This window comes from Erinaceus europaeus, chromosome 7, assembly GCF_950295315.1.
Source record: "Erinaceus europaeus chromosome 7, mEriEur2.1, whole genome shotgun sequence".
NCBI classification, from domain to species: Eukaryota; Metazoa; Chordata; class Mammalia; order Eulipotyphla; family Erinaceidae; genus Erinaceus; species Erinaceus europaeus.
The window spans coordinates 64,248,620-64,275,156 of record NC_080168.1 but is presented as its reverse complement, the minus strand read 5'-3'; the positions used below and the strand labels follow the sequence as shown (position 1 = coordinate 64,275,156).

The following is a 26,537-nucleotide window of genomic DNA, read 5'->3' as shown; positions in this document are numbered from 1 at the left end:
GGGACACTGATGTGAGCGCTTAACCAGGTGTGCCACCACCTGTCCCCCCTCATTTTTTCTTTTTCTTTCTTTCTTGGGCACACCCAGTTGAGGTGCACAAGAATCCAGGCTCAAATTCCTGGTCCCCACCTGCAGGGGGAAGCTTCACCAGCAGTGAAAGCAAGTCTGCAAGTGTCTCTCTTTCTCCCTCTCTAGCTCCCCCTCCCCCTCTCAATTTCTCTCTGTCCTGTCCAATAAAATAGGAACAAGCAAACAGACAAAGTTAAATTTTGCTTTCAAGCCAGATGCCTGTGGAAGACAGCCTTTCTTCCATCTCTGTCAGCCATAATCGCTTGTGATGTGGTCCTGTTTACACTCAGCTCAATGGGATTTAAACACAGGCTCCTGGGTGTAAAGAGCAAATACCTGAATAGCAGTCAAGTGGCAAGTGGCATTATTTATAACTGCTGATTTGTTGTTCCACGGTCAGAAATGTTTCCCAGCTCTGGTTATGAAAGTTGAATTTAACTCTCTGCAAACAACTGTCCCACACCTCGTCCCATCAAGTGGGCGTATGAGCCCCTACCCCCCGACTCCCCAAAGTAGTTCAGAGATGATGCACTGTCAAAGCAGTTCTTACAGACCTCAAAGACACAGGCAGAGATTAAAAAAAAAGTGACTGAGTAACACTCTGAGAGAAGCAATCTCTGAAACATAAAAGAGAAGGAAGAGATACATGCTGGCCTAGAGTTAACCCTGGGCTTTCCTCAAAAACACTTGGTGCTCACCTTCCTCACACACATGCAAATCCCTTTAAAGCCTGTTCTGATTAAAACATCCCCGGCCCCTTGTAACATAGTGTGTGTAGTGGAAACATACACATACACATACATGTAGATGCATGCAGCATCTAAAGGCTATGAAAACGACTAGCCTTGGGTGAGTCTGATGTATTCTCTTCACTTAAACTTTTTAAAAATATAAATCTTTATTTATTATGTTTTAAGATTTTATTTATTTATTTATTTATTTTACCAGAGCAATGCTCAGCTCTGGCTTATGGTGGTGTGGGGGATTGAACCTGGGATTTGAGAGCCTCAGGTATTATAGTCTCTTTGCATAACCAATATGCTATACCTCCACCCTTTTTTTTACACTGCTGCAGTGTCTTCCAGTCCAGCAGCTAATGGTAAGCTGGGAATGGAATGGGCACCTCTGCCAGGCTTGTTCTTCCTCCCATCTCTGAAGCTGGCAGGTGGTGAAGCAGGTCTGCAGGTGTCTCTCTCTCTCCACTATCTTCCCCTCCCCTCTCAATTTCTCTCTGCCCTATCCAATAAGATGGGGAAAATGGCCTCCAGGAACAGTAGATTCATAGTGCAGACACCAAGCCACAGTGATAACCCTGAAGGGATATATATATATATATGTTTTTGCCATTTCAGGACACACACACACACACACACACACACACACACACACACACACGCATACACACCAGGAATTAAACCCAGGGCTGACTCATGCATATGCAACACCACAACTGACTGATCTGTCTCCTCTATTTTTTTTCTTCTTTAATTGGGAGAGGAGACCCGAGTCCCATTCCACCATCCATGGGGCTCCCCCAGAGTCGTCCATGGTGCCCCTCATGTGGACCCGGGGTTTGAACCCAGGGCTTCACAGACAGAGTAGACGGGGCATGTGATCTGCAGGGGGAGTCCTCTCCCAGCCCTTCCCTCCAGTCATTTCTTGGGCATGTTCCTTATTGATCGTGTGTGTGTACAACCTTTCAGACACACATGACTTCACCATCCCCAGGCCAGCTTGTTTATTCAGATACAAAGGCACAGAGAGACACACAACAGCACTGCTGCCTGTGGTGGTGGTGTTTGAATGGGGTCCTGTTCCTGTGTACTACCTGGTGAGCTATCTGCCCAGCCTCAAGCATATCCTCTATCCACTGGTGCTCCCCTCTCCTCCCACCCAAGCCCAACAATGATTTCTTTCTTGTGAAAGTCGGTCAGTAGTGTTCACACTGCAGAGTCCAGCAGGCTTTGCCCAAACCACGTCACGGTAAAGTTTTGAGGGACTGGGGAGCGTAAGGCTGAGGAAAAAGACTCACCAGTGAACAGCCCTGAGTGCAGGCTCCCTGGGTAGCACCCAGCCTCCTTGAGCAGAGAAGCAAGGCTCCATGACCCCAGGTCTCCTCTCACCCGCAATTGCCCCTGACACCCACTTCCCCCACATACTCAGCACAGAGGCAGCCCCACAGGAGGCTTGTGGACCACCCCCCACCCCCCACCACTCATGTCAAGCCTGGCTGTGGGAGTCTCCTTTCTCCTCCCAGGGCAAGGAAGTGACCAATAAAAAGAATGAACTTTTTAACACACAGTGGCACAGCGTGTTAAGTACACATGGTGCGAAGCACAAGGACCAGTGTAAGGATCCCAGTTTGAGCCCCCAGCTCCCCACCTGCAGTAGCGGGGTTGCTTCACCGGTGGTGAAACAGGTCTGTAGGTGTCTATCTTTCTCTTTCCATCTCTGTCTTCCCCTCTCTCCTTATCCAATAACAAAACAGTAACAACTATAAGGGCAAGGGCAACAAAATGGGAGGAAAATGGCCTCCAGGAACAGTGGATTTGTAGTGCAAGCTCCTGTTGGAGAGCTCCAGCATCAGCAGTAACCCTGGAGGCAAAATAAATAAATAAAAGAATGAACTGACTTCAAGTTGCTGCCTCATCACAGGCTGTTTATGTCCATTTCCAGGGGCTCTGAGCCCAGCCCCAGACACCCCCACTGCCAGTGGGGGCGGGGGAGATGCACCTCATCTGTCCTGTTTCCTGGGGGGGGGGGGAGAAAGGAGTGGACAGAGTACCCTCTGGAAGCCAGGGTGGGTTTCCCGGGCTTCCTCTTTGTCTCCACATCCCTCAATCCTCACTTCTAGCTGGGGGGGGGGGGGGGGGTGCCCTGCTGTCATGGTAACCAACAGTTCCAGAACACACTCTTCTGGCAGTTGGCCCTCCAGCTGGTGAGACTCAGCTCAGAAGGGTCTTGAACTCAGGTCCCTGGCAGTTGGCTACACGTGTGTAGGTCTGCCACCCTCTGGCATGCCTGGCTGTCACAGGGGCGTTAAAGGAGGTGTCACGGCGGGGTAGGACGGGCACCTGGTGGCTCTGACCTTCAAGGAAGGCCATTAACTGCCATTAGGAGGTGTTCCCACAATTGTGACCTGTGGCCCTGTATGCCCACTGGCTGGGATACCTACTGGGAGAGACGAGGCTTCTTCACAAGCACTCGCAGGTTTATAGGAACAATAACTGTCCCTGATGTCCAAATCTGAGAAGGTGACGGCAGATGACAAAACAGCCCTGTGTACGTATGCTTACTATAGTCTGGGCCCTCAAAGAGAAGCACCTCTAGGGGGCCGGGCAGTAGCACAGCAGGTTAAGCGCACATGGCGCAAAGACCAGCACAGGGATCCCAGTTTAAGCGCCCAGCTCCCCACCTACAGGGGGTTCACTTTGCAAGCTGTGAAGCAGGTCTGCAGGTGTCTATCTTTCTCTCCTCCTGTCTTCCCTTCAATTTCTCTCTGTCCTATCCAACAACAACAGCTGTAACAACAGTAACAAACACAAGAGCAACAATAAAATGGGAAAAATAGCCTCCAGGAGCAATGGATTCGTAGTGCTGGCACCGAGCCCCAGCAATAACCATGGAGGCAAAAAAAAAAAAAGAGAGAGAGAGAGAGAGAGAAGCGCCTCCTTCTGGATCATGGGGGGGGGGCAGTCACATCCATGTCACTCACATGTGGACATGTGTGTATGCGCACAAAGGAACATGCAAGCACACATGTGTGAAGCTATGAAAGATGGAGTGACAGTGTGTTACAGGAAACATTCTCTGGGGACAGGGAGATGGGTCAGGGACAAGTGTGCCCACATCTTCACACTGTTTTCCATTTCTAAAGATACTCAGACAATGATCGTCAGCCACAAACATATAGAACAGAGAGGAATTAAGAGGGGGAGGGAGACAGAGAAGGAGAGGGAAAAAGATACCTGCAGACCTGCTTCACTGCTCATAAAGCTCCCTCCCTTCAGGTGGGGACTGGGGGGCTTGAACCTATATCTTTCCATATGGTATCACGTGTACCGTGCCATGTGCACAACCACTTGGCCCCTATTTTTTCAGACAAGGTCTTCAAACGCAGTTAAATGGATGATGTCACCACCTAAGTGCCATGACCTCCCTCCTTGTTTTTAAATTTATTTCTTTTCCTCTTTTTTTAAACATTTATTTATTTATTTTCCCTTTTGTTCCCTTTTTTGTTGTTGTTGTTGTTGTAGTTATTATTATGTCGTTGCTGTTAGATAGGACAGAGAGAAATGGAGAGAGGAGGGGAAGACAGAGGGGGGAGAGAAAGATAGACACCTGAAGACCTGCTTCACTGCTTGTGAAGTGACCCCCCACCTGCAGGTGGGGAGCCGAGGGCTTGAACCAGGAACCTTAAGCCGGTCCTTGAGCTTCGCGCCACGTGTGCTTAACCCACTCACTGCACTACCTCCTGACTCCCATTTATTTTTCTTTTATTGGCTAGAAACAGAGGGGAGACCCAGTTGTGGTGCACCTGGTTGAGCACATGTTAAAATGTGCAAGGACCCAGGTTCAAGCCCCATTCCCTACCTCTGGGGGAAAGCTTCACAAGTAGTGAAGTACTGTTGCAGGTGTCTCTCTGTCTCTCTCCCCCACCCTTCTCAATTTCTAGCTGTCTCTATCCAATAAATAAAGATAATAAAAAAAATTAAGAAGAAAAAAACGGAGAAGTTAAAAGGGAAGGGGGAAATAGAAAGGGAGAGAGACAGAGGCAGACCTGAAGCAGACTTGCTTCACCACCTGACATGCTTCCCTCCCCTGCAGGTGGGGACCAGGGACTTGAACCTGGGTCCTTGCACACTGTAACATGTGTGTTCAATCAGGTGGGCCACCACACACCCCAGAAACCTTTCTCTCCACTTCCACCTGTTCTTTCTTTTTCTAAAATCTTTCTTTCATGTGCAGCTTCCCCAGAGGAGGGAGATGTCCAGGACGCAGTGGCTCAAGCGTCCAAAGACAGCGACCACAACAGCAGCTTCGGGTCTGAGCTGAGCCTGTCAGTGGGCTACTTCCCCAATGAGGACACCACCCCCCCAGACTCGCCCACCTCCAGTGAGGACACGGCTGCTGAGGGGGCTCCGCTCTACTTCCTGCCTCCCATCCAGGGGTCGTGGAGGACCACGGGGCTAGGGAGGCTCTCCGGGGGTGGAGGCCATGCGCAGGCCGGCCCGGAACAGTTCTGCAAGCTGAGCATCAGCCTGGCCTGGGACATGGATGCAAGCTCCACCAGCTCAAACCAGGCAGCCCCCGGAGACTGTGAGGGAGAGGCCCTGTGGGCAGGCAAGTTCCCTCACAGAAAGGCAGAACTGACCCTCTGCCAGCTGGACAGTCTGGTGCAAAAGCTGGAAATGTTTCTAGAAGATCAGAAAGATGAGGAGGATACTGTGCTCTTTGGGCCAGGACCAGGAGAAGATTTCCAAGAGCCTGGCAGCCCTGGCCTGGCTCCAACCAGGGTTCCAAACGCTGTCCCTTATCAGGACTTGCCCAGACTCAGCCCACTGCACGAGGAAAATGCCACCCAGAGTAGAGCAGCCCCTCCAAGGCTCCTAGGAGGTGAACTGGCAGAGGTGAGTACAGACCTACCTCAGGACATGCAGGTGACAACCCTAGGGGAGCGGGGACAGTATCTCTGGAGGTTAGGCATAGAAGCCAGACCACAGCCAGGAGAGGGCCAGAGTGGAGGTGAGGGGGAAACACTGAAGGAGAGAATGCAAGTAAAAAAAGGGCTGATAATTACAACCCACTCACCAAAAATAATTGATGTGGAAACTAGGAGATAGCAGAAGAGGTAGAGTGCATACCTTATGGTATGTGAGGCCCTGGGTTCAAGCCCCAGCACCACATGGGAACTCCATGGAGGGTGGGCAGTGTGGTGGTGGGGTCTCTCCTCTCTCAGCACCAGGCACAGTACCCAGGGAGTGTCATGGAGGGTGGAGCAAGGATGTGGGGATCTTTCCTCTCCCAGAACCATGTGCAGCACCCAGGGAGACCCATGGAGGGTGGGCAAAGGGGGGGGGGAGGTCCTCTCCTCTCTCAGCACCATGGACAGCACCAAGGGAGCCCATGGGGGTTGGGCAGGGCTGTGGGGTCTCTCCTCTCTCAGCATCATGCACAATACCAGGAAGCCTCGTGGAGATTGGGCAGGACTGTGGGTCTCTCCTCTCTCAGCCCCATGCACAGCACCCAGGGAGCTCCATGGAGGGTGGGCAGGACTGTGGGTCTCTCCTCTCTCAGCACCATGCACAGCACCCAGGGATCCCCATGGAGGGTGGGCAGGGCTGTGGGGTCCCTCCTCTCTTTCTTTATAAGGACTACAATGTGTAGTGTGCAAGCACTGTGTTTTAGGACCATTAAGTGAAGCTGCTCAGTGGGTGAATGCTGACTCAGTGCTGTTCAGAGTGCCTAGCTCTAACCTATCTAGGGTTCCTTGGCAGATAAGGCAGCCAACGCCGCCAGGGAACACTCCAGGAACCTCCTGCAAGACACGGAGCCTGCCAGAGGAGGATGCCAGCTCCAGCACACAAGCCCAGTCCTGCCTGAACTTGAGGGGGGTCTTCCGCAGGCTCCGGCAGCTGTTGCTCTCCTCTCTCCCAGGGAGAGCCACCTGGAGCTCCCAGAGGCCTGCAGAGAAGAAGAGACTCTTTCACAGAGGCATACAGATCCAACCTCAAGAATCCTGGAATCAGGACGCCGTGTAATACCAGATTTATAAATTGCTTTAGATAACCCTTGATCTTCCCTATGAACTTATTGCTTTCCCCATGAATACAAATTTTCAATAAATAGTCTTTTTATTCATGTTTTCTGCTTCCAGTTCATCTTTTTTTTTTTTAAGGTTCACTTGTGGCTGGGGAAGTAGCTCAACTGGCAAAGCACTGGGCTTTCAGGCCTCAGGTTCCTGCCTCAGTTCCCTTGCACCACATGTAAACGGAGTGATGATCTCTTTCCTGCTCTTGACAGGTGGGGTCACTTCACAAGCAGTGAAGCAGGTCTGCATGTATCTCTCTCTGTCTCTTTCTCTCTCCCCCCCTCCTCTTTCAATTTCTTTCTGTCCTATCAAAAAAAATTTTTTTTTGAGAAAATGGCCACAGGAGCAGTGGATTTGTAGTGTATTCACCGAGTCCCAACGATAACCCTGGAGGTAAAAAAAAAAAAAAAAAAAAATTGGGGCCAGGTAGTGACATACCAGGTTAAAGGCATGTGTTACCATGCAGAAGGACCTGGGTTTGAGCCCCTGATCCCCCCCTGCATGGGGACACTTCACAAGCAGTGAGGCAGGTCTGCAGGTATCTTTTTCTCTCTCCCTCTCTACCTACCCCCTCCCCTTTCAATTTCTCTGTACTAGCCAATAAATCTAAAAAAAAAAAAAAAGGAAAGAAAAAATAGAAGGAAGAAAAAACAACAACCAGGAGCAGTGAATTCGCAGTGCTGGTATTGAGCCCCAGCAATAGCCCTGATAGGGAACAATTTTTTTAATATATATTTAAAATTTTGGGGGAAAATAGATTATTTGTTATTATAAGAGTTGCAGAGCACTGCTCAGCTCTGGCAAGTGGCAGTATGGGGGATTTGAACCTGGGTCTTTCTGGGGCTGCAGCCATACATGTTCTATGCTCTAGTGATGAGCCAGCTCTCTGCCCTTATGACCATTCTCTTGATTCTAGCTGGAAGGACACAAGGCAGCAGCAGCACACTCCCTGGGTGTTGCGAGCAGAGTCACCTTTCCTAACCTGGAGCTGCTCCATTACTTCATTAAAGCCCAGCACCCCCCACTTGCATGGCAGCGAGAGCACCTGTCTGATTCCCAACCCAGCAGGTGGGCAGGTCTGGGTGGGCTGCCCAGAGGTGAACGCTGGGGAGGAAAGGGGCGCTGGGGAGGATAGGAGACTCTTCTGTCCTCCAATCCACACCAAAGGGAAGGCACACATGCACACACCAGGGCTGCCTCAGAGGGGGCCTGAAGACATAATGTGACAGGTGCTTTCCTTTCTTTCTTTCTTTCTTTCTTTCTTTCTTTCTTCCTTTCTTTCTTTCTTTCTTTCTTTCTTTCTTTCTTTCTTTCTTCCTTCCTTCCTTCCTTTCTTTCTTTTTTGGATTCAAATTGTGCCATTTTAATCTCCTTTTTTTTAAAAAAAAAATCTTCATTTAATTATTGGGTGCAGACAGCCAGGGAGGAGGAGATAAGAGAGGCAGAGAAACAGAGATTCCTGCAGCCCTGCTTCACCACCATCAAAGCTTTCCCCCTGCAGGTGGGGACTGGGGGCCTGAACTTGGGTCCTTGTGCACTGGAACATATGCACTCAACCAGGTGTGTGTGCCACCACCTGGCTCCCTGCAGGTGTCTCTCAGTCTCTCTCCCTCTCTGTCACCCCCTTCCCTCTCAATTTCTGGTTGTCTCTCTATCCAACAAATAAATAAAGATAATAATTTTTTTAATTTTGTAATTTGTATTTATAAAATGGAAACACCAACAAGTCTATAGGATAAGAGGGGTATAACTCCACACAATTCCCACCACCAGAACTCCGTATCCCATCCCCTTCCCTGATAGTTTTCCTATTCTTTAACCCTCTAGGAATATGGACCCAAGGTCATTGTGGGATGCAAAAGGTGGGAGGTCTGGCTTCTGTAATTGCTTCCCTGTTGAACGTGGGCATTGATAGGTCAATCCATACTCCCAGCCTGTCTCTCTCTTTCCCTAGTGGGGAAGCGGGGCTCCAGGACACATTGGTGGTGCTCCACCAGGGAAAGAGAGAGCTCTGCTCCATTAGGGAAAGACAGGTAATTTTCTTCTTGTTGCTATCATTACTGATTTTGCCACAGAAGCCTTGATCCAAGAGGTTTACTCGAGAGTGGGAATTCCCTGAATCAGTTCATAGCAGAAGCGGGGGTTTACCCAAGGGTTTCAGCAGGGTGCTCTCCTGACCAGTTCCCTCTGGGCCTTTAGAAATCTGCACCCTGGCCTCTCTGAAGGCTGCGCTCACCCTTCCTTCCTGCCCAGAGCTCTCCCTGGTGGCTGCGGAGCCCCCTCCCCTGCTCCCCCAGCTCCCTCCTTATTTGCACAGTGGCCCTCCTCCCTCTGCCCCTCTGGTTTCTGATCACTGCAGGTGGTTTCAGAGGTCAGTGGGTCCCGCACAGGAGTCTCAACTCCCTTCCTGTCCTCTACTGGATTTGACTCCTCTCTCGTTGCTCTCCCTTCCTTCCTCAAATATCTAGCACACAGGAATGCCAGGCATTCTTTTAGCTTGCCAATAAAGAAAAGGGAAGGAAGGAAGGAAGGAAGGAAGGAAGGAAGGAAGGAAGGAAGGAGGAAGAGAGGATGGACGGACCAAGTCTTTGGGCTGGAGCAGCTCACTATTTAAGAGATGCAGCCATGCAGACTCGTGACCATGAAAGGTGGCAAGGGTGTGTGAGGTGCACACTCTCTGCTATGAACTCTGGGAGAGTTTATGTTGCAATCAGGGTACTATCCTTAACTGTTTCAAAAATCAAAAGTCTCAGGGGGCCAGGTAGTGGTACACCTGGCTAAATGCTCACATTATAGTGCACAAGGACCTGGGTTCAAGTCTCTGGTTCCCACCTGCAGGGGGAAAGCTTCATGAGTGGTGAAGCAAAACCGCAGGTGTCTCTCTCTCCCTCTTCCCACCCTTCTCAGTTTCTGCCTCTACGCAATGATAAATAAAATAAATTTAAAATAAATGATTAAAAGTTTTAAAAAATGTCTCCCTCTCTCTGTTATGAATGGTAGAAGAGTTTATATTACAATCATGGTACTCTCCAATTTCAAGATGGATGGATGGATGGGCTTTCAAATTTTTCCTGCTACCCTTCCCCTGCCCTCAAGGGTCCCCCAACAAAGAGAACAACACTCTGCTTTCAGGAATGAAACAGGAACCCCATCAGATAACATGGAATCACTGAGTGAGCCTGTCATGAACAGGGTGGGTATGGAAGCCTAGGGACAAATTATCCAAAGGATTATAATAAGCCTGGATCAAGAGATCCCCTTACTAAATAATTTCTGGTGACCTTCCACCTTTCAAAGGAATTCTACTCTGTTGATGCCCGATTGATTTCAATTGGGAGCTGCTTGTTGATGAAGTCCAAGTTCTGCTTAGTGTTTTTCCTTCTGATCTTATTTTTCAACTTCTGCCTATGAGTGGGATCATCCCATTCACCCTTTTGTTTCTGACTTATCTAACTTTTATTTGATAGAGAAAAATTGAAAGGGGAGGGAGAGAAAGAAAGGGGAATACCAGCAGCCCTGCTTCACCACTCGTGAAGCTCCCCCACACACACACCAGATGGGGAACAGTGGCTTGAGCCTGGGTCCTGTGTGTGGTAAGTATACGCTCAACTGGGTGTGCCACCACCCAGCCCTGTAACTGCATTTTTAACATGTTATTTCCATCCACATCTGAAATGACAGACTGGAATGTGACTTGAAATACTCCCAGCTGGGTCACTGCCTAGTGGGAGCTGAGGTTTTAGAGGCCTAAGAACAGGTCAAAGGCAGCTTTCGACAACCAGCTCTGCTACAGATTCCAATGTCCTATGCCAGTCCTGAGTACTGGTGCATGTCATTCCTAGGTCAACACATATATCTTGGTTTTTTTTTTTAATATGTATTTATTTATTTTCCCTTTTGTGGCCCTTTTTTATTGTTGTTGTAGTTGTTGTTATTGATGTCATCATTGTTAGATAGGACAGAGAGAAATGGAGAGAGGGAAAGACAGAGCGGAAGAGAGAAAGATAGACACCTGCAAACCTGCTTCACCGTCTGTGAAGCGACCCCCCGCAGGTGGGGAGCCAGGGGCTCGAACTGGGATCCTTATGCGGGTCCTTGAGCTTTGCGCCATGTGCGCTTAACCCGCTGTGCTACCACCCGACTCCCCACATGCATCTTTTAATGGATGCAGCAAGTGGACTAGAGCTGGCCATAGCAAATGCCAGTGTGAAAACATCCATACTCACTCACACAGCCCTACGTCAGTCTCAACAATCTGGGAAGAGCTCAGGCTTTTCTCTACTCTGGACATGACTTTGAGAAGTTGAACCATAGGTTTAAAATACTCCTTTTCAGGGGGCTGGGCAGTAGTGTAGCAGGTTAAGTGCACATGGCCCAAAGCGCAAGGACCAGAGTAAGGATCCCAGTTCCAGCCCCTGGCTCCAGCCCTGTAAGGGATGCTTCACAGGCGGTGAAGCAGGTCTGCAGGTGTCTATCTTTCTCTCCTCCTCTATCTTTCCCTCCTCTCTCAATTTCTGCCTATCCTATCCAATAACAACAGCAATGGCAACAATAACATTAATAACAACAACAAGGGTAACAAGGGCAACAAAATGGAAGAAACTGGCCTCCAGGAGCAGTGGATTCGTAGTGCAAGCACCAAGCCCCAGCAATAACCCTGGAGGCAAAAAAAAAAAAAAAAAAAAACCAGAAAAGAGAAAGAAAAAAAATTACTCCTTTTGAGGGTTGGGCAGTAGCGTAGCAGGTTAAGTGTACATGGCATGAAGCGCAAGGACTGGCATAAGGATCCCAGTTTGAGCCCCTGGCTTCCTACCTGCAGGGGTTTCACTTCATGGGTGGTGAAGCAGGTCTACAGGTGTCTGTCTTTCTCTCCCCCTCTCTGCCTTCCCCTCCTCTCTCCAGTTCTCTCTGTCCTACCCAACAACAACAATGGCAACAACAACAAGGACAACAACAAGGGCAACAAAATGGGAAAAATGGTCTCTAGGAGCAGTGGATTCATAGTGCAGGTACCAAGCCCCAGTGATAACCCTGGAGGCAAAAAAAAAAAAAAAAAAAATACTCCTTTTCCCCAGGATCCTAAGTAGCATGATCTGCTTGTCATAGTAACTGTTGATTTGGACTATGAGAGAACCTTAGAAAAATGCAAATATCCCCACCACCCCACCCCAGGCGACACAGGATTGCATTTAGAGAACTCACAGCATCTGACCTAACTAACTTCTGGAATTTATACAGGAGGAAACTGAAGTCCAAGATAAAAGATATACCTGAAGTTCCACATCTAGTTAGCAGCAAAGTCAAAAGTGGAAGTCCAGCACCTTGGGTCAAATTTCCTCTTTATTCTTTAGTCAACCTAGTAGTTTCCACTTGTGACTTGTTTGTTGATCAGAGCCAAAGGCAATCAAATTTAATCAATACCAGCTGCCCCCTGAGTAGCAAGTCCAGAGTTCACAAACGATGACAAGTGTTCACGTAATAAGCAGAACACCTGCCCACAATGCCTGGCTAAAGTGGCGAGTGTTCTGTGCGGTGGCCAGGGAAGGGGTGTAGTGGTTGGAGGCAGAAAGACCTGCAACTTGCACAGAGGCATGCAGTTCACCCCCCCCCCAGGACTCCCCACACCAGAGTGATGCTCTGCTGTGTCTTCTCTCTGTCTCAACAAATAAGCCTTTACAAAGAAAACAAATGATTTTAATATATGCGACTAAGATTTTCCCTTCATGAAAAACGAGCTGACTCTGGTGAGTCAGCTAGGTTGGCTTCTTTCTGAACTAGCCAGGCAAGACCGTGCCAGCAGTCAAGAGTCCACTGAGTCACCGGGAGGGACATACTGAGGACGCGAGTGTCTCCCTTTCACCTCTCTTCTGGGCTGCAGCTTGAGGGGAGGCAGGGAGGACAAGTGTGCTTGTCTTCACTATATTTTACAAAAAAAACCAAAAAAAATAGTCTCAGGTTTAAAATCAATATAAAAGGGGGCTGGGCGGTAGGGGGGTTGCTTCACAAGCAGTGAAGTGGGTCTGCAGGTATCCATCTTTCTCTCCCCCGTCTCAGTCTTCCCCTCCTCTCTCCATTTCTCTGTGTCCTATCCAATAACAACAACAGCTATAACAACACTAATAACAACTACAACAAGGGAAACAAAAAAATAAAATAAAGAGAAAAATGGCCTCCAGGAGCAATGGATTCGTAGTCCAGGCACCGAGCCCCAGCAATAACCCTGGAGGCAAAATAAAATAAAGATCTGAATAGCAGCTGGGTGAGCATCAGACTTCCTCACCTGAGGTTCCTGGTTCAACCCCTACAGCCACATGTACCAGAGGGGTACTGATGTGGCTAGGGGCATATCCCACCATTTCAGACATGTATCTCTCCTGGGTCTTCCTGCTCTCTGCAACCCCTTTCTGTCACAGGAAACTTAAGCCCTTATGAACCTGGGGAGCAAGCCTCACATATCACACATAGCCCCCAAGGACTCCCACCTGCCTGAAACCAAGAGAAAGCTACAAGAATCTCCCTTCCCAATGTTCTTGACCAAGTGGTGTGGAACATGGCAAAAAAGCAGAAACACTGCTTGGCTTCTTCCTACTTGTTTACTTTCAAAGTCTCCTTTAGGCATGGCTGACTGGATTAGGGAGTACTCCCCAGGCAGACAAAAAAGATACCCCAAAAAAGATACACACAAAGATATCCCCCAGGGTGCTGTGAGCAATTCATCCAGACTGGAAGTGATGAAATGTCCAGCGGTCCTGAGGTACATGTGGTGGTAAGGAGGAAGGAAAAGTAAATAGGTGGCATCCCAAATCCATTCGGCTGGACATGAAAGAATTCACGATTTTGCAGGATTCCATCTGCATAAGCTTTGAAACCAGGCAAAACCAATCAAAGGGGCTTCAGCAATCAGGAAATCTTGAGCCTGAGGAGGAGGGTGTTTCTGGGGTGCTGGTAATTTTCCAGGGGGGAGGTGGCGGGGGTGGTGGTGGTGGTGGTGGAGGAGTGTGCAGTTCTTGACAATTATTCCATCAAGCCATCCACTGAGGCGTGAGAGCTTTCCTCTGTGTTTACGAAACTCCAATAAAACACAGGTGGGGGACACCCTGAAGAGCAGCTGGCCTGCTCTGCTCAGCTGACCTAAGAGCAGCTGTCTCCAAGGAGGTACCTCAAATCCACAGAGGGAAATTGCTAGAAGTCTCTTACTCCCTACCCAGGTAGCACAGCCAACCTGCCACAGGTACGTGGGGGCTTTCTCTTCACTTCCTTCCTTGGTGCAGCTGTGGCCCAGGCAGAGAAGGATTAGGCTCACCTGCCTGGGAACAACACCACATTCCGGGGAAGAATGGAAGTGGCCATTCTCCTACCCACAGCCACTAAGTGGGGGGAGGAAGGGAGGGAGAGCAGACACACTGTGGACAACCTGGAGGAAAAGACCAGGCCAGGCAAAGAGCAAGAGACCAGGCCCGGTAGACAGTTCGCTAAGTCTGCCCTGTACCAGGTGTATGATGTTCCAGGGCTCCTCACTGCTGGAACGGGGGCATCCTCACTAGGACAATATACAATGGCAGCATCAGAGCTCTGGACACTCAAGATGCACTCAGAACTCAGACTGTGGAGGACAGGGTGGTGGCAAACCTGGTTAAGTGCACACATTACCACGCTCAAGGATCCAGGTTCAAGCCCCCACTCTCCACGTCCCCCCTCTCAACTTCTCTTTGTCCTAATAAAGTAGAGAAAAAAAAAAAGGCTTCTGGGAGTAGTGGACTTGCACTACTAGCACCAAACCCCAGTAACAACCCTGGTGGCAATAAAAGAAAGAAAAGGGGCTGGATGATGGCACACCTGCTTGAGCACACATGTTAAAGTGCAAAAAGACCTGGGTATGACCCCCCCCACCTATAGGAGGAAAGCTTCACTAGTGGTGAAGTAGAGCTGTAGGTGTCTCTGTGTCTCTCTCACTCTCTATCTCCCCTTCCCTCTCCAATCGGGCTGTCTCTATCCAATAAATAAAGATAATAAAAATGGCTTTTAAAAAATAAATAAGGGAGTCAGGTGGTAGCGCAGCTGGTTAAGCGCACGTGGTGCAAAGCGCAAAGACCAGCTTAAGAATACCGGTTCGAGGCCCCGGCTCCCCATCTGCAGGGGGGAGGGTCTCTTCACAGGTGATGAAGCAGGTCTGCAGGTATCTATCTTTCTCTCCCCTCTGTCTTCCCCTCCTCTCTCCATTTCACTCTGTCCTATCCAACAACAACGACAACAATAATAACTACAACAATAAACAATAAGGGCAACAAAAGGGAATAAATATTTAAATATAAATAAATAAATAAATAAATAAATAAATAAATAAGAGGGGCTAGGCAGAAGTGCAGCAGGTTGGTTAAGGGCACATGGTATGAAGCACAAGCACTGAAGCAAGGATCTCAGTTTGAGCCCCTGGCTCCCCACCTGTGGGGGGGGTCACTTCACAAGCGGTAAAGCAGGTCTGCAGGTGTCTATCTTTCTCTCTCCCTCTCTGTCTTCCCCTCCTCTCTCAATTTCTCTCTGTCCTGTCCAACAACAACAATAGCAATAACAACAACAACGACAATAAACAACAAGGGCAACAAAAGGGGAAAAAATGGCTTCCAGACGCAGTGGGTTCGTAGTGCAGGTACTGAGCCCTGGAGGCTAAATAAATGAATAAGAGAGAGAAACCACACAAACTATCTTAGGAGTACTGATGGAGTAGAAGAGAGTCAGGCAGGTACCTGTCTCCACAAATAGTTAGTAAGGTGAATAATAAAGAAAGGCTCCTAAGTAAGTTATTTATTTATTTTTTATTATCTTTATTTATTGAATAAGACAGACAGAAATCTAGAGGGAAGGAGGTGAGAGAAAGGGAGAGAGACACCTGCAACAGTGCTTCACTATACAAGAAGCTTTCCTCCTGCAAGTGGGGACCGGGGACTCAAACCTAGGTCCCTATTCATTGTAATATGTGTACTCAACCAGGTACACCACCACCTGGCAGCTCCATGAATAAGTTAAGGCTTACTATTAGCACTGAGCAAGAGAAACCAAGAAAGTAGTAAATCTACTTATATGCAAAAGAACACCTCGCTTTTTCTAAGCCTCTGGGGCCCTCACTGGGTGGGCTAGGGCTCTCTTGGGGGGCCATAGGGGGAGGGCTGGTCTACCCGATGAAGCACAGGAGGGGTTGGAGCTTCAGGTGGGGTTTTTCATGTGCTAAGGGGCTTTGTTTTCCCTCTAAGTGTAAAAAATAAAAAAGTTCCTTAGCTGCCAGGACATGCCTTAATTCTAGAGCTAGAGCTACCTACTTACCTACTCATACCACTTTCAGAATTAAACGTTTTTAAAGAGGTGGCTGGGCTGTAAATTCTCAGACTTACTGAGCAGACCGACTTGGCCCAGTAGTTTTACTGCTGGGAACCGATTCACATGCAGCTTGTGCAGAAAGGTGATTACAGGGGAGCACGTGTACTTACACTTAGAAGCCAACTCAACACGGAGGCTTCTCTTCAGCTCTTCAAATCCTACTGGTGCTCATCAGCAAACAGGCCCGTGAAGTTCTCTGATGCTGAGGAGAATCAAAGATGGGGGGGGGGGGATGAATCATTTTAAATTGTAGGACACCAGGAAAAAGAACCTCTCCAGACCCATGCCCCACTAGGGAAAGACAAACAGGCTGGGAGTATGGATCTATCTGCCAACACCCATGTCAAGCGGAGAAGCAATTACAAAAGCCAGACCTCCCACCTTCTGCACCCCATAGTGACGCTGGGTCCATGCTCCCAGAAGGCTAGAGAACAGGAAAACTTCCAGTGGAAGGGATGGGATGCAGAACTCTGGGGGGGGTGGGGGGTGTTGTGTGGAATTGTACCTCTCTTATCTTACGGTCTTATTGACTGTTATTCAATCAATTAAAAAATAAATTAATAGGGAGTCGGGCGGTAGCGCAGCGGGTTAAGCGCAGGTGGCGCTAAGCACAAGGTCCAGCGGAAGGATCCCGGTTTGAGCCCCCGGCTCCCCACCTGCAGGGGAGTCACTTCACAGGCGGTGAAGCAGGTCTGCAGGTGTCTGTCTTTCTCTCCTCCTCTCTGTCTTCCCCTCCTCTCTCCATTTCTCTCTGTCCTATCCAACAACAATGACATCAATAATAACTACAACAACAAAACAACAAGGGCAACAAAAGGAATAAATAAATAAATAAAATTTAAAAAAATAAATTAATAAATTAATAAAATAAAATTGGAAAAAGAAAACCTGCGTTAAGTCATTGTCTAAGCCAAGAACATCAAACTAGAGAACCTTGTGCAAATTTGTTGTGTTTGTTCCATGAGAGAGGGAGGGGATGGGGAAGGAGGAGGGAAAGAGATCAGAGCACTTCAGTTCTGGCTTATGGCAACTCCTATGGAAAAAGGTTCAAGCCCCCAACCCCCACCTACAGGGGGGAAGCTTTGTGAGTGGTGAAGCAGGGCTGCAAGTGTTTCTCTATCTTTGTCCTTTCTATCTCTCCCGTCCCTCTTGATTTCTGGCTGTCTCTATACAGCAAATAAACAAAGATAATTAAAAATAAATTTTAGAAAAAAAAAGAAAACAGTATGAAGGTACCTTAAAAAACTAAACATGGGGGTGTCGGGTGGTAGCGCAGTGGGTTAAGCGCACATGGCACAAAGTGCAAGGACCGGCGTTAGGATCCCATTTTGAAACCCCGACTCCCCCCCACCTGCAGGGGAGTCGCTTCACAAGCAGTGAAGCAGGTCTGCAGGTGTCTATCTTTCTCTCCCCCTCTCTATCTTGCCCTACTTTCTCCATTTCTCTCTGTCCTATCCAACAATAACAACAGCAATAACAACAACTACAACAATAAAACAATAGGAGCAAAGGGGAATAAATATTTTTTAAAAACTAAACATGGGAATAATTTACAGTGCTGTGATCTCAATCTTGAGCATTTAGTCGGAGGATGTGAAAACACTCTTTTGAAAGTGTATCTGAGGGGTCAGGCAGTGGCACACCAGTAAAGCATGCATACCAGCATGTGCAAAACCTGGGTTCAAACCCTTGGCCCCCACCTGCAGGGGGAGCTTCATGAGTGGTGAAGCAGTGCTGCAGCTGTCTCTTTTTCTCTCTCCCTTCCCTCTCAATTTCTCTCTGTATACATCTAATAATAATAATAATAATAATAATAATAATAAAGAGTACTTCTGTGCACACAGGGCTGTATTACCCCTTCTATTTTATAATTATTTATTTATTTATTTATTTGGATCGAGACAGAGGGAGATTGACAAGGAAGGGGGAGATAGAGAGGGAAAGAAAGCAGACACCTGCAGTCCCCACTCCACCACTCCTTAAGCTTTCCTTCTGTGGGGACTAGAGGCTTGAACCTGTGTCCTTGTGCACTGAAATGTGTGAGCTTAATCAGATGCACCACCACCTGGCTTCCTAGCAGAACTGTTCACAATAACCAAAGCATGGAATCAACTTGCCCATGGAGACATGTCTGGATCAAGACACTCTGGGAGACAGACTCAGAAGACTACTGCTCTGGTCAGGAAAGAGAACGCTATCCCTTCTGGAATGGAGAGGATGACGGATGACACTAAGTGAAAAAAGTCAGGAAGTGAAAGACAAAAGACCATGTGGTCTCAGTTAATATAGTGGGAAGTTGGGAAAGTCACTTTGTTTTTCTATGCAAAAGTGTGTCATGACTCCTCTGACAACCCAATAAATAACCGACACACACTCATGTGCACACAAAAACAATAATGACCAAACTCTTAGCATCTGTGAATGGTATGGTGGTTGGTGGCTAGAATGGGGGTGTGGGTGTAGGTGGCAGGAGAGGGTTCTCTGTGTTGTGCTGGTACAGGAGTTTTGGAGTTGGTTGTGGTAAACCATACACACTATACTCCTAGAATTTTATAATCTTATAAACCAATGTTAGTAGCACTGCGCTGATTTTTTTTTGTCAGAAAAGATGATTCATTTTTATTAAAAATTTTTATCCTCTTTATTTATTTCAATAAACAGAGAAAATTGAGAGGGAGAGTGGAAATAGGGAGGGAGGTAAGGAGGGAGAGAGGGAGGGAGGGAGAGAGAAAAAGAGAGAGACACTTATAGTACTGTTTCACCTCTCAGGAAGCTTTCCCCTCTGCAGGTGGGGGGGACTGGTGACTTGAACGTGGGTCCTTGCATACTGTAACATGCTCAATCAACCAGGTTTGCCACCACCCACCTGCTGATCCTTTTTAACATTTTATCTTCAACTAACTATTTTTGAAAGTATACCTGCTACTGGAATGGTATTTTATATTTGTGCTGTTCTGTGCTATGGTTGTCATAACCAATGGATACAAATGTGGAGGCTTTTAGAACAGAATTGTTAAAAAAAAAAAAAAAGAAAGAAAGAAAGAAAGAAAGAAAGAAAGAAAGAAAGAAAGAAAGAGAAAAGAACTGGGGATGGATGCTTATTTTTAAATTATTTGTTAATATGAGAAAGAAAGAGCCAGAGTATCACCAGAGCATCTGGTGGCTCCTGGCATCCTCTACTTGTGGACTAAGTTGGATGCTAAAACAAAGCTGACACGGCTCAGTGACCCCAGCAGTGTGCTGCCTGCCTCTGCCAGGACCTTGGGGAGAAACATGTTCCCAGTGGGGTGGGAACCTGGCCTTCTCCTCCCTGGGCCTTGCCCCCTGTCCAGGGTACAAGACCAGAAGGCAGGATGCCTACACTCTCCTCAGGACAGAGCCCACAGTGAGGGAGGCAGGGAAGCATGGGGAGAGACTGGGAAATGGAATACACCCCCACCCCACCGCCAGGAGTAGGACACAGGGATCTCTGTGTCCATTACATGCTCACACCTTGCCCTTACACCCATATGCACCCCTGCTAGAAACCACAGGTTCAAGCTTGAGATTCTTCATACAGTCTGAAAAGAGGAACCCAGCAAGATGGCTTTAAAAAAAGTAACATGTGCCCACTTTCTGTAAGACACCCATCCAAAATAACATGCCAAACTGAGAGCCAATTCCCCCCCCCCCCCCTCTTTTTTCACAGTGTGGCCTGCACTTACTCCTGGGAGCCCATGTGAACTCATGGATACTGAGTAAATTCACCCCTCCCTCTGCACAGAGCTCTGATTATGTGCCCCGACCAAGAATGAACACATAAAAACATTTATCAACACCAGCTATTCCGTGTTCTGGGTTTCCATCAAGGGCCTTGTTTAAGGAAGTCAAAGATGCCCTTTGTGGCTGGGGTTTGACCAAATGCAAGAGACTTTAGTCATTTCCTCAGAAACAGACATGAGCTATAAAGACGATAGAGCCAACACAGCCAGCCACTCACAAAGGGCTCCCTGACAAGTCCAGTTGAGAAACAAGAACACATTATTAAACTGGAAAGTAAGCCATAAATCCAAACCCTGGTGAACAGCATTCTCAGCAGAGAAACCCTTAGTACAGTGACAAGGATAATTACAAGCAGCATTTTCTTGGACTCACAAACCTCCCCTATACAGATAATACAATAAACAAACAAACAGAAAACAAAAATCTAGTCTATGCTTGTAGACAGTTAAGGGAACAAACCCTGAGCATTCTGTCCCAACCTCAGATTTCAAATTCTGAGAAAACACTCCAACCTATTAAATAAGTGACTTCTGGACATTCCTGAGAGATGGAAAACACAGTTACCACAACTGTTTACTTTCTAACTTCCTGTGACACTCTAAAGCATGGCTACCATAATTGAGGATACGTATATTAATATACCATATCCGAGGCTCTGAGGTCCCAGGTTCAATCCCCTGCACCACCGTAAGCCAGAGTTGAACAGGGCTCTGGCCTCTTCTGTAACTTTCTCTCTGTGTTTCTCTCATTAAAACAAAATAAATAAAGCATTTTTAAATGAATAAAAGCTTTAAGAAATTAGAAATTAGCACTGTTTGTTATGATCATGCCAAACATCATGACAGTGCTCTGGTTAAAAAACAAACAAACAAAAAAAACCTAGGAACTTATGCCCTAGCCCTAGGTGTTGTCTTCTAAGGGTCTTGTTTTTAGTATATTAAACATGAATTCATTCATTCATTTAATTCTGACAGAAGCCCACCAATGGAAGGACACAATGACCCCCATCTTACAAATAAGGATACTGGGAGTTGGGCAGTGGTGCAATGGGTCAAGCGCACGTGGCGCAAAGAGCAAGGACTGGTGTAAGGATCCCGGTTCAAGCCCCAGCTCCCCACCTGCAGGGAATCACTTCACAGGCAGTGAAGCAGGTCTGCAGGTGTCTATCTTTCTCTCCCTCTCTCTGTCTTCCCGTCCTCTCTGTCCTAACAATGATGACATCCTCATCATCAACAACAACAACAAAAAAAAAAAACAAGGGCAACAAAAGGGAAAATAAATAAATAAAAATAATTTTTTTAAAAGCACAAAGGAAAACAAATAAGGATATTGAGGCAGAGGGGTGGCCCAACTCACCCAAAGATACACTGCTGCTCAGTGGTGGGAAATGGGGCTCAGAACCCAGAAAACCTGGGTCCACAGCTATGCCTGGGCTATCCTGATAATGATCTTCATTTTGTCAAAGTAAAGTGAAATCTCAAAAGGATTCTTGGAAGGCCCTCTGGGGAGGGGAGGACATGATACCTAAACTAAGACAAAGGCAGTCCGGGAGGTGGCACAATGCATAAAGCATTGGACTCTCAAGCATGAGGGCTCAGCATATGTACCAGAGTGATGCTCTGGTTCTCTCTCCCCTCCTATCTCTCTCATTACTAAATAAATAATATAAAAAAAAAGAGGAGGGGGGCCAGGTGGCAGCCGCAGAGGCACATGGCACAAAGCGCAAGGACCAGTTTAAGGATCCTGGTTTGAGCCCCTGGCTCTCCATCTGTAGGGGGGTTGCTTCACAGGTGGTGAAGCAGGTCTGCAGGTGTCTATCTTTCTCTCCCCCTCTCTATCTCCCCATGTCTCTTGACTTCTCTCTATCCTATCCAACAACAACAGCAACAATAGCAATAACAATGACAATAATAACTATAACAATAATGGCAACAAAAAATGGGAAATGGCCTCCAGGAGCAGTGGATTCTTAGTTTCTTGGTGTGGGCACCAAGCCCCAGCGATAACCTGGAGGCAAAAAAAAAAAAAAAAAGAGGAGGAGGAGATAGCAAAACAATTATGCAAAATGCTGGAGAGGTTGTGGGGACAAAGGAAACCTCCTGCACTGCTGGTGGGAATGTCAATTGGTCCAACCTCTATGGAGAGCAGTCTGGAGAACTCTCAGGAGAGAAGTGGACCTGCCCTATGACCCAGCAATTCCTCTCCTGGGGATACATCCTAAGGAACCAAGGATACCATCCAAAAATATTTGTGTACACCTATGTTCATAGCAGCACAATTTGTAATAGCCAAAACCTGGAAGCAACCCAGGTGTCCAACAACAGATGAGTGACTGAGCAAGTTGTGGTCTATATACACAATGGAATACTACATAGGTATTAAAAATGGTGATTTCACTGTTTTCAGCCGATCTTGGATGGAGCTTAAAGAAATCATGTGAAGTGAGATAAGTCAGAAACAGAAGGATGAATATGTGATGATCTCACTCACAGGCAGAAGTTGAAAAACAAGATCAGAAGAGAAAACACTAAGCAGAACTTGGACTGGAGTTGGTGTATTGCACCAAAGTAAAAGACTGGGGTAGGGGGATAGAATTCAGGTGCTGAAAAAGGATGACAGAGCACCTAGTGGGGGTTGTACTGTTATGTGAAAAACTGAGAAATGTTACACATGTACAAACCACTGTATTTACTGTCAACTGTAAAACATTAATCCAATAAAGAAGTAATAGTAATAATAAAGAAGAAAAACCAATTATGCAAAAGGGCTTTCATCCCTAAGGTCTCAAAGTTCCAGGCTCAGTCCCTGCTCCAGTGTCTCTCGTTGTATTTATCTCATTAAAAAGTAAAATTAAGGCCAAGGGTAGATAGCATAATGGTTAGGCAAAGAGACTCTCATGCCTGAGGCTCCAACATCCTAGGTTCAATCCCTTGTACTACCATAAGCCAGGGAGCTGATCAGTGGTCTGGTAAAATAAAAATTTATAATAGTAATAAAGAAAAAAAATTAATTAAAAAAGTAAAATTAACATAGAAGAAGAGGAGAAAGAGGGGCAGGGGAAACAACGTAATGGTTATGCAAAAGGATGTTTATGCCTGAAAAGTCCCAAACTCAATCCCTGATCTGAGGTCTCTCTTATTAAAAAGTAAAGTTAATGAAGAAGAGGAGGAGGAGAGGAGGAGGGGAAAGGAGGAAGAGGAGGATGAAGAGAAGAATATAAAGGAACTCTCCTAGGCTCCTCCCTCAGTCTTCTGTAGAGCACCACTAGGGTCACGTTTTCCCTTTCCTCTCTGTCTCCCTATATCCTCTCCATTTCTATCTCTATCTAAATGAAAAATGAATGAATGAAGTGACTTCAGTGACCTGGGAAGTGACAGGACTCGCGTGCCTGGGACCCTGAGTTTAACATCAGTACACTATGGGCTGCATGGGGTGCTCTGGTCTCTTTCTTTCCTTTTTTTTTTTTTTAATCTTTTGTCTCTCTTTTACACTCAGGAAGTAAGTAAAAGCAACCCTTTTATCTGTGGCTATGTTTATTTTATCACAAGTATTACTATTGTTATCCATACGTTTTTGCAGAGCTGGGGGTCTTCCATGAGCACCACCTCACCAGCACGGTGCTGTGAAGTTTTCATTCACACAGAGGGACGCCACAACACCAGGCTTCTTCCTCAGGTGTCATAGCACCTCCCATGTAGGGCAGGCCCTGCACCCGCACTGTGCACAGCAAGGCATGTGCCCTAGCCAGTGGGCTATCTCTCCAACCCAATAAAACCTATCTTTTAAAAGTACCGAGTTTTAAAGGCCGCATGGTACATTGAGTGCACATGTTATTGAATACAGTGCACGAGGACCCAGTGCACAAGGATCCAGTGTTCAAGTTCCATCCCCACCTACATGACTGGAAGCTTCAAAGCGATGAAGCAAGTCTGCAAGTCTCTCTCTTCTTCCAGGGTTATTCCTGGCACTTAGTGCTGGCACTAAGAAATTTTTTACCCCTGCTCCTGGTGGCCATTTTTTCTATTTTACTGTATAGGACAGAGAGATATCGAGAGAGAAGGGAAAAAGAGAGGCAAAGAGAAAGAGAGACACCTGTAGACCTGTTTTACCGCTCATGAAGCAGACCTCCTACAGGTGGGGAGCAGAAGCTCAAACTCAGATCCTTGTGCGGGTCCTTGTGCTTCATACTATGTGCTCTTAGCCCAGTGTGCTCACTTGCTCTCTATTTTTTTTTAATATTTATTTTCCCCTTGTTGTTTTATTGTTGTTGTTATTGATGTCATCGTTGTTGGATAGGACAGAGAGAAATCGAGAGAGGAGGGGAAGACATAGAGGGGGAGAGAAAGACAGACACCTGCAGACCTGCTTCACCACTTGTGAAGCGACTCCCCCGCAGGTGGGGAGCCAGGGGCTCGAACCTGGATCCTTATGTCGGTCATTTCACTTTGCACCACGTGCACCTAACCCACTGTGCTACCGCCCAACCTCTGCTCTCTCTCTCTCTCTCTCTCTCTCTCCCCACCTCCCTGTATCTTCCCCTCCCTTCTCGACTTCTTGTCTCTATCTAATAAATAATAAACATATTTTTAATAAATAAGGAAATAAAACAAAATAAAAACCGCCAGTCATTCCAGAGAAGCCTCACTAAGCTGGGCCTCCAGGAAGGAAACCTGAGAGTGGTCAAGTTTATCCAGCTGTGGCTGCAGGAGATCCACAGCAGATGACGGTCCACGTCATTAACTCCACAACCAGGCAGACCTGGCTCCCAAGTCCTGGTCCCACCTGACAGGAAATGGGGTTTGTGGGAATCTGGGTCAGAGAAACCAGCTGATGGGTAGCAATGCCTAGAAGCAGATCCCAGCCCACGTGTGCACAGCAGGAGCCTGGGTGAAACAGAGGCTGTGTCCCTGCGGCTAAGACTTTATGTTATTGAAGAAGAGCTTCTTCCAGTGAGGCTCTTGGTGCTCTCATATTTCAGGGCCAAGGTTCACCAATGAGTAATGCCAACAAGTCACTGAGCTGAGGAGTCAATTCCAGTGACAAGCTGGGGCTGTGTGACCAGACACGGAACAAACCCACCACCACCACCACCGCCACCGACAACAACAGCAACTGTATGTATCTTCTACAGGCTCCATTTACTGCCTGGCCTGAACCTTGGAGGAATGGGGATAGAGCTTGGGCATGAAGGGGCAAAGCCTACAGCAGAGAGCCTGGCCAGGTGAGAGGGATCAAGATCAAGTCCAGTGATACAGGACAGCCAAAGCTCTCGGCCTACACACACAGACAAATGACATGTTACCCTGTATCTGTACATCTGACTCCACCCTGGAGTCTCCCAAGAGCTGAGTTCCCACAGCAGCAGGCCATAAACACCACCAGCTCCTAGAACGATCTAGAACGAGCCAGTCCCACAGGCTCACTGCTCCCACTGTCCACATCAAAACCAAACTCAGCAGTTTGCCATCAAGCTTCTAAATGTACAACATTTTGGGGGGCATATTCCATCAAATAATATTCCTCTCTGTTAGATGAACTCACTGCTTCCCAATCACACTTTCATTCTTTAATAATGCCTTGGGGGAAGAAAGGAAAAAAAAAAACTCCAGAGAGGCTTTTTTTTTTCTGCCTCCAGGGTTATTGCCTGGACCCAATGCCTGCACTATGAGTCCACTAGTCCTGATGGCCATTTCTTCCATTTTGTTGTTGTTATTGTATTGTTCTTCTTGCTATTGTTGTTGGATAGGATAGAAAGAAATTGAAAGAGGTGGTCCGGGAGGTGGAGCAGTGAATAAGCATTGGATTCTCAACCATGAGGTCCTGAGTTCAATCCCCAGGAGCACATGTACCAGAGTGATGTCTGGTTCTTTCTCTCTCTCTGACCTTTCTCATTAATAAATAAATTCTTAAAACAAAACATTGAGAGAAGAGGGGAAGACAGAGAGGGAAAAAGAAAGACAGATACCTGCAGACCTGCTTCACTGCTTATGAAGCAACCCCCTGCAGGTGGGGGAGCCGGTATCCTTACAGCAGTCCTAGAACATTGTACCTTTTTTTTTTTTAGTGATTTAATATTGATTTTCAAAATTACAAGGTAGTAGGGATACAACTCTACCCCATTCCCACCACCAGAGTTCTGTATCCCCACCCCTTCCATTGGAAGCTATAGCAGTTCTCCTAACGTTGCAGATATGGGTTAACTATTATTTCTACAACTGTCTTGTCTACAATTGTATATATCTACCCATTTGTCTTCCATGATTCCATCTTCTTTTCTTTTTTTTACTTTATACTTTATATATTTTTATTTAATTTATATTTTATTTATTATTGGACAGACAGAGAAATTGAGAAGGGAGAGGAAGACAGAGAGGGAAAAAATCAAAGAGACACCTGCAGCCCTGCTTCATCACTCGTGAAGCTTTTCCTCTGGAGGTGGGAACCAGGGACCTGAGCCAGGGTCCTTGCGCACTGTGATGTGTGTGCTTAACCAGGTGTGCAACTGCCTGCCCCCCCCATCTTC

The 26,537-nt window shown here is 47.1% G+C and overlaps 2 protein-coding genes across 11 annotated transcripts in view; one reads left to right on the top strand and one right to left on the bottom strand.

The window, feature by feature from the left end:
* The window catches only part of PPFIBP1 (PPFIA binding protein 1), a 150,877-nt gene that overhangs the window by 78,432 nt on the left and 45,908 nt on the right, over positions 1-26,537 (bottom strand). For 4 of the 10 annotated variants that reach the window (XM_060194558.1, XM_060194559.1, XM_060194560.1 and 1 more), the window contains one exon: positions 16,363-16,454. Coding sequence is in view for 6 of the 10 variants with exons in the window: in XM_016191223.2 (XP_016046709.1) it covers positions 12,151-12,164 (14 nt within the window). In the remaining 4 variants the exon portion in view is untranslated. Of the gene's footprint in view, positions 1-12,150; positions 13,057-16,362; positions 16,455-26,537 lie in introns of those variants that run through there. The other 6 variants (XM_016191223.2, XM_060194564.1, XM_060194562.1 and 3 more) reach the window with 5 other exon arrangements.
* C7H12orf71 (chromosome 7 C12orf71 homolog) lies at positions 2,902-6,933 on the top strand. The gene is made up of 3 exons (XM_060194557.1): positions 2,902-3,351; positions 5,038-5,699; positions 6,567-6,933. The coding sequence occupies exons 1-3, from the start codon at positions 3,306-3,308 to the stop codon at positions 6,828-6,830; spliced, it is 972 nt and encodes a 323-aa protein (XP_060050540.1). The 5' UTR covers positions 2,902-3,305; the 3' UTR covers positions 6,831-6,933.

Bases quoted from the DNA above. Each gene is read 5' to 3' on its own strand.
- C7H12orf71 (XM_060194557.1), top strand. From the start codon at position 3,306: ATGTCCAAATCTGAGAAGGTGACGGCAGATGACAAAACAGCCCTGT. The intron at 3,352-5,037 runs GTACGTATGCTT...TTTCATGTGCAG, and splicing joins AGATGACAAAACAGCCCTGT to CTTCCCCAGAGGAGGGAGAT. The intron at 5,700-6,566 runs GTGAGTACAGAC...GTTCCTTGGCAG, and splicing joins TAGGAGGTGAACTGGCAGAG to ATAAGGCAGCCAACGCCGCC.